The sequence below is a fragment of the Pterocles gutturalis genome, unplaced genomic scaffold (genome assembly GCF_000699245.1).
Source record: "Pterocles gutturalis isolate BGI_N339 unplaced genomic scaffold, ASM69924v1 scaffold18301, whole genome shotgun sequence".
NCBI classification, from domain to species: domain Eukaryota; kingdom Metazoa; phylum Chordata; class Aves; order Pterocliformes; family Pteroclidae; genus Pterocles; species Pterocles gutturalis.
The window spans coordinates 23,912-37,240 of NW_010098248.1; the positions used below are offsets into that span (position 1 = coordinate 23,912).

Genomic DNA, 13,329 nt, shown 5'->3' on the forward strand with positions numbered 1-13,329 from the left:
CCCACTTTTACTGCTACAGTTGCTTTTCTGTGCTCTATACTCTCTTGCCTTTTTTCAAAATTTCATTATATAAAGACAAGATAATTCAGCTTCCTAACCTTTTCTGTGGACAGAAATCATTCAAAACATCCTTGAAGAATGCTGAAGTACTGCAGCATCTGTCCTTCAGTGTCCCTCTAGATGGAGGGTGTGTATGACTCATTCAGGTGCTCTTGATGTTTGACCTAGAGGCATAAGAAATATATTTTGGAAAAGGTATGGAGAAGATTTTGTCATATTGTGAGACAATATTACATAAAACCAGCAATATCAGTGAGCTCATGATTAAGCACTGTGAAAAATAATTTTCTCTTGAGAATGAAACAGAAAACCAAATAGTCAGTGAAATGATCTCAGGAGAAAGATTATCTTTTTCTCATTTCCAGTAAATTAAAAATCTTTTGATTGGAAAAATAGATTTTTTACAAACAAAAGAGCTCAAATATTAATGAAATAAAAAGAGTGAAATACTGAATACACACAAAAATGCAAGAAAGGGCAGTAATTTGCTTCACATAATTGTCTAACATCATAAAACCACAGGAACAAAATTGAGCAGCTTGAAAATGTCAGCAGAATGCTGAGATTCAATCTGTGCCCTCTGGCTGTCTTTCTCATTGCTCTAATTACACATTAGGTATACGGTTTTTAAAGTAGAGTAGGAAGAGTTTACTCCTACTAAGGGATCACTGCTCTTGAGATCTAGGTGCTCACAAGAAACTTATATGCAACAAGATTATTTTATCAAAAAATCAGTTTTATGGATCATCAGAAGTGTTTTCCAAGAGCAAAATCCGATGACCAGTTCTAGTGTTTCTGCAGACTGTAAAAAAAATGTATTTCTTATTTGTTTGGACTCCCGAAGTTCGTAGTTCAGTGGTAGTATCAGATGCCCATTAACAAAAGACCTAAACTTTCTGAATGAAGGAAGAAGGCAAGTGACAACACACGTTTCTTCTTTTCCTACAGGTATCAACTAAAGCACAGCTAACTTTGTTCCTTTGCCATTTGCAGCTGAAACGTTCTCGGGAGACAGAAAGTCAGCTGAAGCCTTTGGTAGAAAAAAATAAGAGGATGAGCAAAAAAAATGATGATATGTTGCAATGTATCCAGAGAATGGAAGAGAAAATAAAAAATCTCTCAAGAGAAAATGTGGAATTGGTAAGTAGTCATCTCTGACATCGTAAGAACACATTGCACAGAATTCATTTTGAGGTGGAAGTGCTTGTGAGGCTTTTCCACTAACACAGATATTTCAAAGTCTTAAATTCAGCCAGTGCAACTGAATGTTCATACTCTAAATTCAGAGTGGCATGCGCTTTCTGTCGTATCAATTCACACTGATTAAGTGGAGGGATCCCAGATAGATAAAATGTGTTTGGAGGCTATAAAAATGTATGACTAAAAATCAGTTTTAAGAAATGCTGCTTTCACGATTAGAAGTCAGAACTGAATTTGAGTGCATGTGCCAAAGGCTCTATATGTTAGATCATTGAGTTCACTTGTCTGCTGATTTTGTCCCATACTATGGTCTTGATTCTGTTTTAAAATATTTTATGTGAGATACTATCACTGAGGCAGGCAGGATGTGTAATGGTTTTTTTTGTTGAAAGATGCCTTGTGTTGTAGTGGAGTATACATAGATGAATCCAAAGAATTCTTGATTACTGTATCAGGCATGAGAATTTTCCTTCTGTTTCAGCAAGACACTTTAAAGTGTTTTTTATGTTTAATATTTTTTCAACTTATTTTTAATTTTTGTAGAAAGAAAAGTTATCTGCACAACCAGCCCTGAAGAGGCACACATCTTTGAATGATCTCAGCAGCACACGGGAAGAACAAGAAATTGAATTCCTCAGACTGCAAGTCAAAGAACAGCAGCATGTTATTGATGATCTCACAGTGGTAATGCTTATGACTGGTATACACACGTGCATGCACACACATCTATAGGCAAGCTAAAGATTTGAGAGCAATGTTTTAACTCCAGTTGTTGTAGTGATGCTGAAATAGTTCTTTGGTATCGAAGGGTTCTTGTTGTTTCTCAGGTAGTGAATGTATTTCCTTGGAATGTGTATGAATCTCTGTATTATAAAATATTACATATTATGAGCTGCTTGTGAAAAGTGCATCAGTCCATCCACCTTACTTACAAAATTGGCTGTCAACAACTGAGGAACTAGGAGGAAAGGTCATGTTTCAAAACTTAATGCCTGAAATGTGTTGGGTGTATACCCTGGTGCTAACCCAACCACTCCCCTGATCTAGAAATTTTCCTAAAAGAAAGGAGCACACAGGATGGAATTGATTTCACCTAACTAAGCATCTCAAAGTGAGCTGGCCACACTAGCTGTCTTCATAACAGATGGAGAGAAATATGCATGATTCATCCAAACAAAGGTAGCAGCATAGTTTAAGATTAGAATTGCACATCTGCTACCCTCTGACTGTGAAGGCCACTTAAAATGGCGCTCATAGATGTTTGCACTGTTTTATCAGGACTCTTTTGAGTTGTATTAGAGTTGATTAGGGCTGTTTAGTGTGACGTATGACACACTCTTCTGGTGCTGGCAGAAATGACATATCATCTCTGAGAGACCTCTGCCCTTCTGTAGCAGCATCTGGAACTCAGGCAGGCTATTCCAGAGCATCTCAAATGGCACTACTGACTGCTGCAAGATGATAGAATGAATTTCAGATCATTCTGTCTAAATAAAAAATTAAACAATTGGATACAACATCGAAAATAAAAATAGAAGTTACAAAAAGATAAACCAAGATGCGTTATTGCTCTGTCTGAAACATTGCCTCTATTCTTGGCAGTTCCGCTGATATTTTGACCCAGGTTTTCTCTCTGTAATCAGTGCCAAAGAGGACTGATGTCTGCGTGCATTCTCCAGTGTCAGAGTGTTACAAGCAGTAAGATGTTACTCAGACACTGTGATGTAGGGTCTGATTCACAGAGCAGTGGTGCTTTACCTTCCAAATGCAACTGTACAGGCAGGGACTACGACATGATGTTAAATTCTCAGTGTATGGCAGAGATAACCTCACTCGTATTTCAGTGCAAAGTGGGTATGAAGGGACTCTCTTCTTCCTGTCTCAGACAGTAATCTGAGGAAATATGTTGTATCCTGACTTTGGTCAACTAGTATTTACTTGTGTTTAGTGTGAAAGTAAAATAAATAAATATTTTAAAATATGGTTTCATTTTTGCTTTGTTTCCTATTTACAGATACTTTTTCACTGTCAGAAATATGACAAATTGTTGATTAGGATATTGCTTCGGTTGACAGTACAAACTAATTGATGCTTTGCCTTCGATATGAATGCAGTGGAACTGTACACTTCCATTGTGCTTTTCAGCTATCTTTCTGGCTCAAACCACACCTCTACAGAATACAAATGTATCATAGTTATCAAGAATGACCCACATGTCACATACCTGATTAATACAAAAGTCATCAGCTTACCTCCAGCTGAGACCAGTATGATACACAGAAACAACCCTTAGGCAGCAGGGTTGTCCGAATTGATTAGTATTGTCATTTGTAGGGTATTTTTGATGCTGACAAAGCCATATAAACTTGACTTCTCCCACAACAGTGGTTTTCTGGTGAGTTCTTAAAAGGAAAGTTGTTCAGGATAAACTCAGATGATTGCAAAAGATGCTAGTGATTCAGCAAATGGTGTTTTTTAATTGGCATTATTATTGTTCTGGTAGCTTGATGTGTTATTAAGACAGTAAATTAAGCAGTTTTCTTGCAAACAAGATTAGAAACAGGAAGGAGTGGGGGATTTTCAAAGTATTTGTTCATTCTGCACTGAAGTGAGAGGAAAGGAAAAGACAGAGTGAGAAGGCTAGACAGTTTCATCAACTGTTTGGAAACCTGCTTGGGATGCAGTAGGCCCAGGTTAAAGCAGGGACTGTGCCTTAACCAGATGCCTGAGGAAGGAGCATTCTTCAACACTGTCTAAAATTCAACTTTGTGTTTTCAGCTTGAGCTTAATCTATTCATTATTCTGCAGCTTGAAATACCTGCTCCATTCTGCTTTGGCAGTCATTGCTTTTCCTTATTCTGAAAACCTAATGTATTAAAGGTGTTGTATAATTTATTGTGCTTTTCTGAATTATTTTGTATTTTCCAAAACTTTGTTCCTGGAACAATGTGCTGATAGAATTTAATATTTTTATTGTGATTTCCACTGTGAACTTCCCATTTGTCCAGTTTCTGAACTGAATATAAAGCAAGTAACTCTGCATAGAATAATACCATGCAGTGAGCAATAACTGCTAGAGAAGCACTTGGAACCTCTGTAATTCTTTTAAAAACAGAGGTGTTGCAAAAATAGCAAAAAGAGAAGGAGACAGGTCACCTGCTTCCTGTGTTGTTTTTTTGCTTGTTCTTTCTTTTGCATTTTTTACCCTCTTTCTCCTCTTCTCCTTCGGAATTCAAGGCAGTATTCTTGGACTTGAATGTTCATAAACCCTGCATTATTCCAGTTATAAACGCCTTGTATTATGACATAAGTAATTATGATCTTGTTCCAAGGTCATGGTAGAAAAAAGACAGTCACGAAGTTGACACAGACTAAGTGGGAGTGCCTTTGGATTTGAGGCTTTTGCCCTACAAGGATAAGTCATGTGTAATACCGTATCTGCGTATGCATGGTTATATATCACAGTATGTCTGCTATAATGACTTGTAATTACAAAGGCTGGACCCTTTTTGGGCTACTGACCTGCTTCTTCAGGATGGTTGAACATGGGAGTGAGAACATGAATTCTGTTTCCATAGTGAGCTTCTTGGTAAAAGAGTCAAAAGAACTGTCAGAAATCTGTGCCCAGTATTTAACAAAGCCTTTTCTTGCCAATATCCCATCAAGTGTGTAAAGTACATGGCTGAAGATTTGTTTGCTAAAGGGATAAAACTGCAGTACAGCGTGATGTTTTACCAACGTGGTGTTATTCAAAAGGATAATGACATTGTCTTTGAGTTAGCTTTCCCATAGGCTTTAAGAAAATTTGAATGATATTTCTTTGTGCTAGACATATCTAAATACATGTTTTAAAAGAAGCACATACCAAAATGTTCTCTTTCCTTCTAGGAAAGGGAACGGTTATTACGGTCTAAAAAACAGAAGAGGAAAAGTCTGAAGCCTCCAAAGGTGAGCAAACTTTTGGTTTTCCATGCATTTTGGTTCTTGTGAACGTTGCTTGTTCCAAATGCTGCCTGAAATTAGAGTTCTACTTAAACTAATGGTAAAATTTCATATTTCCCCTACTTTTTTTCTAGTGAATGCTTATTAGCTTTTTCTTAGGATAATTCAGGAGGTGCAAGTTTTATACTGCACACAAGTGGTATTGTTTTGGTTTTTGTTTCAAATAAACAATATAATTACACTTTTCGCCATTGTGGCCTAAATATTCAAGTGGCTTGAGGTCTAAATGGTACAATGACTTGAAACAGCTGCCATTTCAAAGGACAAATGCTCAGTCCTTTTTAAAGAAAATACACTCTTTAAACTACTTATAATAATTACTGCTTATCGCAACTGAAAACTTTAACTCATGCTAGGGATGTTATTGAGGTGATATTTCTGTATGTAATATGTAAATAGTAAAAAGATCGCAACTATTTTTCCTCTAGTAACTATTTTTCTCTAAAATACAAAGTATAAGAGAAAAATTTAATTGTAGAAACAGAAAAGTTTTGCTTCAGAGTGTACCTTTAGTGTACATGCTTAAAGTAGTCAATTTTGCTGAATAATGTTTTTCATGAAGTTGAACTTTAGCAGCCTGGAGTGTGTGAGGGATGGGGTAAGAGGAGAAAAATGGAAGTGAAGAGTGGAGAGATTATTATCATCTATACGGTAGCTTAAGATACTTTCTGCCACAAATGGGTGCTTGTTATCACTGTGTTCTGTATAGTATATCCTTGGTGACCTCCAGGTGGTGCTTTTTTATTGCTCTGCGTTCTGTAATACCTGTATTCTGATAGATTTATTATTTGGGATTCTCTGTTTCAGCACTAATTTCTTCAAATTATGCTTCAAATAATGATGTGTGTTTTACATATGAAAAAAAGAAAAATTCAGAACTTACAATAAAACTTTAATGCATTATTCTGTTATGTAATGGAAGGCTCACAGATGCTAAATATATTTAGAGTAACCCTGAACCATTCTTTCTTTGTGTCGTATACCTGAAAATTTTTGTGTTGAGAACAAGTTTAAAAGCAGGACATAAAATTAACTATATATATGTAAACTAATACTATAATTTTATAGTCCTCTCTAATTATTAGTCCTTACTGGATTTTAAATTAATTACGTAAGATCTTTTGCTAAATTGTAAAGTTCCTAATGAAGCAAAACTAGTTAATTTCATTTTTTAGGAGTTGGTAACAAATGATGCTAATTTCTGTAGGCTGAAAACTTCCATAATTATTCATTTATGTCTTTAAAATGTTCTGTGTTAATAGAACTTCAGATGACCTAGACTCTGTAGCCTTTCCTTTTACCTATTTTCTCTTGGGCAATCTGCTGGTTTTGTGGTGTCATCTTCTTCTTTTCGTTATTTACCAAAGCAAGAGTTAAAAAACATGAGGGTTGGACAAAATGTGAGTGATACCACTAAAAAATTTGTGGCAGTGCTATTCTTCGTGTGGTACAAGTACTATAACTGGGGGACTTCTGCAGAGATTAATGCAAGAATTTTGTGCATATATGCAGCAGAGTTAGTAAGGGTTTGCTTCTTATTTATGATACAATAGATAAACCAGAAAGGACAAATTAATCAGTAGCAGACGTAACTCCCACTAGTTATTCTATCCCCTGACTGTTAGCTCTTTGGTGTCAATATAAAATTGGGGATTTGCAATTTTATTTTAAGCTATCTCCTCGAAGGAAAAGCAGGACTATAAAACAAAAACAAGTGAAAAAGAGAAAGTTGTGAGATGAGTGAATGGGATTATATATGTTATACTAGTTATACTATGTATACTATACTAGTTATTATATAACTATATATATGGTTTCTAAATGAGTGGTCCCGTGAGGATCAAAATCCTCAAAGGAAGTGGTGTTTCCCACAGTTTTCCAGCAGGTTTTTATTTAAACAGTCTATGTAGAATGGGCTGCTCGCCCAGATGAGCTGTTGGGATTATCCCATCTTCATCCTCTCTATTTTTACAGCCTGTTTCAGGAATCCAGATGAAAATGGTAGAGTTAACAGAGGTGAGATATAGACGTCTCAATCTGGACAAAGTGTTAACATTAAGTGGTGTTTTTTCTCCTCTGGAAGTAGAAACCCAAATAGGCCATATAAGTTTTGTCCTAATATTGCCTATTTCTGCCCATGGACTTTAAAGGCAGTCTAAGATTAGTTTCTTTATATATAGACGTGTACAGTGCAAGCGTATTTCTGTCTATGATCTATGCAAGACTTTTATATCGTATAGATAATAACATACATATAATAATAGAAGAAATTACGGGTATATCTGTCCTAACCAACCACTCAGAAGGAGAAATAACTGATATAAATCTTTGGCTTTGCTTTTCTAAGGTTTCTTAAATGTAAAACTAGCATTAACACAGTTAATGCTGAAGTTTGGCTGTTGGAGTTGGATTTGTTTCCATCTGTGTCCCACTTCCCTTGACAAAGTGAAAAGGAAATAGCTGATGAGAGTTAGGTTTCTGAATGTGGTCAGATAAGCTCAGACTGGAAAATATAGAGGGTTCCTTTTTTGTTCTGATAAACAACCTGATGCACAGGGTGAAGACTCACACTCATCTACTGTCACATCTTCTCCTAAATGTGTACTTTTACACCCCAGATCCTTTAATTTTTGAGGTATGCAGACTGGACAGTGTCTGTGTTTGTTTTCTAACATGAGTATTCTGCTGTCAGGGATTCCTGTTATCTGGAACAGAATCCATGGCATTCCTTTCTCCATCTTTAAGACAGCTTGTGTGAATGATCTGTCAGGCTAATCCAGTAGTCTTTATAGCCTGACTGAGTCTAAATTGTGTCAGTTTAGCTGAGAAGCTTTTGAAAATACCAAGGCTTTTTTTTTTTTTTTTTTTTTTTTTTTTTCTTCACAGTTAGAGCTCTCTGTTATTTCTGGAGCTCTGTAGGTGCACTGGGTTACTGTTGCTAGTGTAGCTTTGACTGAGCACTCATGTAATTACCAAGGGGCATAGGAGACTGTAGAACAGCGCTGGCAAGCAACTTGGGTTCCCTGAGGGAAGGAGCAGCATAGTGGGATGGGGCTTTATAACCTCTGTGGCTGCAAGGTGTTTTAGAGAAGTATTATAATGACTCTGTATAGTCAGGTACTGTAGGACAGTTTTTTCTGAAGTGATGCAGCTTAAGTGGATAGAGGTTTATTTATTTTATTTTTTTATGTTAACATGCCATTGGACTTGTTAGGAAAATTGTACCAGAGGTGAATCTTTTTTTGCTATTTAAAGCATACTTTTTTCCATTCTTATTTTTTTTAATCACCCAGTTTATTTTTTTTAATCACCCAGTTTTGCTACTGAAATAACCAAGAAACTCTGGAAAGAGTATTTTTGGGGTTTTGTTTATTTTTGAGACATAGAACAGTGATACCATGACTGATGGAGTCATACATTTGAAAATAAGACATAATTGCCTGTTTTGTTTGGAAACTGCATGACTCTGTGTATTTGCTTCTTTATTTGAACTTTAATAAATAAACTATTTGTGACAGTGGGAAGCCTGCACACTGGTGTGATGGAGTTCGTATTTCTTGTTTTATATTTTTCTTTTTTTATCTGCCTCTGTGCTTTGGTGTGCCTGTATTTTTCTGGCTGCCAAGAAATGACTTATAAGCATGAAGGTAAGAAGTTACTGATTAGCTCATCTGATTGCATTACAAGGAGATTCATCATGGATAATTTTCATCATGTTAGATTAAGTACTTGAAAATTAGATATTTAAATATGAAACTAGCAACAGAGAAATCAGATCATTTATATGTAAGTATATCTAATCTAAACCATTAAAAATATGTATGTTGAAATTTGCATATAATATAGTCTGTGTATCACTGTTGATTTATAACATTATAAAATTCAATGTTTACTGAGAACCATACTTTAGTAGAAGCATTAATACTTGAGTTATAAAGACTTTAAAATTATGTCAAAACTTTGATATAAATCCACATGAAAAACACTTGCTATTAAATGCATGGCAGTGGTCAGTGGAAATAAGAATTCAAATCAGAATTTTTTCAGCAATTTGCACGACTACTTTCTCAGTTATGAAGTTATGATTTAGAAGGAAAAAATGTACAGATCAATATAAAAGAATGTTTAAGTTGTTAATTGAGAATGTTCCCATTTTTAAGAAAAGTTTGAATAGAACTTGAATGAAAATATTGTGTAGTTAAAAAATCCAGTGTGTATTGTACGTGCTTCTATACAATTTTTAAAACCATTATGATTCAGCTTTTGAGCTATACATGGAATCTCCCTTGGAGTTGGTGTATTTACTTATGCCTTATTTTTATTACAGTGTTTATCTACAAACTTTGTATGAATCAGATGTCTATTTTTTCATTTTGTTTTTGTCTCTACAGCTGTTCCCTTAGCAGTTAATTTGTTCTGGTTTTGCTGTGAATCACTTCTTGTAGCTACTTGCTTCAGATAGTAGGTGATCAACAATAAACCCAGCTATTTTGTAATCATGTCATGAAACAATTCATACATGTGCAATTGACATATAATGGTTAAATACCTTATCTCTGTTTCTATGGAAAGTATCTACTCCAAAAAATGATAAATGTACAGCTTCTCTAAAGAGGAAGGAGTCATTAAAAATAAGTGGTTCACTCATAACTCCAAATATACAGCAAATGCAGAGCATTTATATGGTTTTTGACTTTTTACTCTCCTCAAAGTGTTGGGGTTTTTTAGTGTGACAGGAAATACCAATTTTCTTGTATAATTCCCTACCATCTAATAATCAAGTTATTTATTTATTAATATACACAAATTATTTTCCCCTACTTTTGCTACTACTGAAATATTTAGATGCAGCTGGTATCTTTTGTTAAGATAATGGCATTGCTTTAAGTATCTTCTCAAACCTGTATACATTTATGTGAAATCAAATCCACTGTAGTTTTGCTGGTTTTTTTTTTTACTCACTTGAAACAGTGTACATGGATGTGTGCATGCAGGGTTTAAAGGAAGATACGTACTTGACCTGAGTTATCTGCAGAAGTGACCGTATAGTGGAGGTATAGCAAAACCCCTGTAGGTATGATAAGTCTTATTGTCAGTTTTAAGTAAGCTGCTGCTGACCTTCATGGTACTGTGTTTTCTGTGCCATATCTATGATAATAAATTGGAGTTTTGTTCACCATCTTTTGGAAGTCCCTTCTAACAGCCTTTTCAAAGTCGAGACTCTTATTTACTCTGTCAGGCCTCAAGCCTATACCTTATTGCAGGTTTTGATTGAGCTTTGGTCAAGTGTATTTGTCATTTTTGAAGCCAAGCACCCTTGAAGCAGGGTCAGCTGTACATCAGTCTTCTGAGTTGCTTGTCCTTGACTAGGTTCCTCCAAAGCACAGGCTAGTTGTTCTGAGCCCCATCCACAGACAAGCTGGTAGGGCCAGAAGAGCAGAATATAAAAGTATTGGCATAGGAGTCTTCATGCAGCTCTGTTTTGGGTTTACTCTCAGCATCTTTGAGTAAAAAGTATCCACATTGCAAAATGAGGATGTGATTTTCACGAAAGTCTCTTGGGTTTTGTTTACCTGCCATCATCTTCTTTATCTCCATATAATCTAACTTCATCTTTATGAAATGGTATCTGCTCACTGGTTTGGAATCAGAAAGGAACTCTTCCTGATGACTTGACCTAGCAACCTGACCTGTAAATTTGTCTTACAGCTTGAAGGTAGCACCATTTATTTAGCCCAGTTTTCAACTCCCAATATTTACTTCTATTATTACTGTTAGATGATTGTAGGCTGCAACCAGTATTCAGTGTGGGAGAAATGCTGGATGGGGCATTTCCCAAGGACTAATTACACCTCAGGTTTTGTGTAAACTTTTGTACTTTTGAGGGAGGAGTCTGCAATGTTTGTAATTCGAGTGAGAGAATGCATTAGCATGTTCTCTTGGCAATTACCCAGTGCTATGTGCAGTTCAATTATTGGAGATTCTTGTACAAATGATGTTGAAAAGTAACTCATTTAATCAGAGAACAAAGGCCTACAATGGAACCTTTTTTCTTCCTAAATACTAAAAGAATGGTTAGAGAAAACCTTGGCTACTGCTTACTGGGTCATTGGGGTTTTCCAACTGTGTTGCCAGTAACTAAGAAAAAATAACTTTTCAGAGACATGTTGTGGAGACATTTTTTGGATTTGATGAAGAATCTGTTGATTCAGAAACATCATCTGTAACTTCATATAACACAGATAAAACAGACAGGACACCAGCAACACCAGAAGAAGATTTGGAAGATGTAAGTAGTAGCCGATTTATTCTTAAGTTCTGTAAAAACTGACAGCTAGTATAAATGTAAACTTTTTTTCAGCTACTCTGCCACAGGAACTATGAAAGATTTGGCGGAGAATTGCTTTGTTTTAAGTCCAGTAACACGTACACAGTCATTGCAATAGAATTAATAAGATAACATTCTGCCTGACAGATTTGGCAGATATTGGGCTGAGAAATAAAATTATTTTTCTCAAACCCTTTCTTATTAGTGAAAAGAAAATGAATAGGCACGTTGCATTGCCAAAAGTCAGTAGCTACTAGACTTTTGCCTTTCAATCTTATAATTTATTTGACTGTTTTGATACAACCAGGATTTTCTTCCTGTACTTATAGTAATCAGAGAGGCTTTTGCAATTCATGAAGGCTTAAGTAATCGTAGGTAGTAAATACCCGTTGACATGTTTTGTCTCAGTTATGGGATATACAGTGCAGCTGGCCTACTTTAAAAGATCGCACGGCAGAGGACAAAGGAATTAGATGCTCTTTTTCGTCTTTCTTTCCTGTTCACTAACATGCCTAATGCTCCTCAGTCACAAGAAGCTTCCTATTTTTCTAGGTTTAATACCTAATAATATTGTAATATCTTTTCTTTGGAGCTCGAGTTTCATTAAATTAGCTAAAGGGAAGGACATTTCTTGCCCTCAGCATTGTAGGAAAAACCTTGAAAGTCAGTTGCTCAAAAGTCAAAGAAAATTAAGACATTAAAAATATTTCTTGTTATAAAAAATAAAAACATAGCTTTTGAAATATAACTTCTGTGTTAGTGTGCTTGTGCTGGTGAAAGGCTTTCCCTTGGCACTGTAGAGAAGAAGAGTAAGGAGAGAGTGGTGGACTGCATGACAAGTAGAATGAACCCTTTCTGAAGCCCCTGTGGCTCTGGAGTTGCTGAAGACAGTGGTGCATAGAACTGTTCCCTCTCATCTTTCCCCAGTCAGTTTCTTACCATTTCTATACATTACTGTCTTATGTAGTAACTTGTACTGTTCTGAAATTGTAAGGTAGACACTGGTCTCTGCATTTCTGCATCATCCTCAAATCGCCGTTCCTTCCATTTCCACTTGTTTTAGTTTTTAAACCTTTATTAAACTTGAAGACTCAGTATGAGTTGTGTTGCTTGTTGTGTTTGTGATTCTATCTGTCTATATAAACAAACCCATTATCATATATATTTATACAAACCCACTTTTTTTCCTGTATTCATTAAGAGCATGCCTAAAGAAGAAGCTGAACTAAGGTTCTGCCAGCTAACAAGAGAGTATCAAGCTTTGCAAAGAGCATATGCGTTGCTTCAAGAACAAGTTGGTGGAACCCTGGATGCAGAGAGAGAAGCAAGGGTAATTTTTTAGCTGAAATTTCTTTTAACTCTGAAATAATTGAAAAAGCTGAAAAGAACTTGGAATAGCAGGAGGTATTTTTGCAGGTCAGTGAAATGCAAAGCAAAATGTTTTTGAGGATTAGAGGATATTATCAGTAAGGTAACAATTTAGATTCATCTGGTGCCGTCAGAACAAAGATATCATTATACTTTATTCTAGCATACATAATATATTAAAGATTTCAGTAGTAAGACAGTGTTATCGAGAATGATATCCCAACTGAACCTGTAATTTGGATAACAACTAGATGGATTCAAAATGAATTGGAGAATCGGTTGTTATAAGTACTTAGGTACTTTTATCATATGAGTATGTGAAAAATCTGACCTAAATCTGACAAAGGAATCTTTTCTTCAAGTGTTTTGTC

The 13,329-nt window shown here is 35.6% G+C and overlaps 1 protein-coding gene across 1 annotated transcript in view; it reads left to right on the plus strand.

Annotated features, from left to right (window-relative positions):
• JAKMIP1 (janus kinase and microtubule interacting protein 1) overlaps nucleotides 1-13,329 on the plus strand; it is a gene marked incomplete at both ends in the record, with an annotated part of 70,672 nt that overhangs the window by 17,679 nt on the left and 39,664 nt on the right. Inside the window, 5 exons of the mRNA XM_010072391.1 lie at nucleotides 1,054-1,200; nucleotides 1,804-1,944; nucleotides 5,149-5,208; nucleotides 11,423-11,551; nucleotides 12,792-12,920. Coding sequence (XP_010070693.1) covers nucleotides 1,054-1,200; nucleotides 1,804-1,944; nucleotides 5,149-5,208; nucleotides 11,423-11,551; nucleotides 12,792-12,920 — 606 coding nt within the window. The remainder of the gene's footprint in view (nucleotides 1-1,053; nucleotides 1,201-1,803; nucleotides 1,945-5,148; nucleotides 5,209-11,422; nucleotides 11,552-12,791; nucleotides 12,921-13,329) is intronic.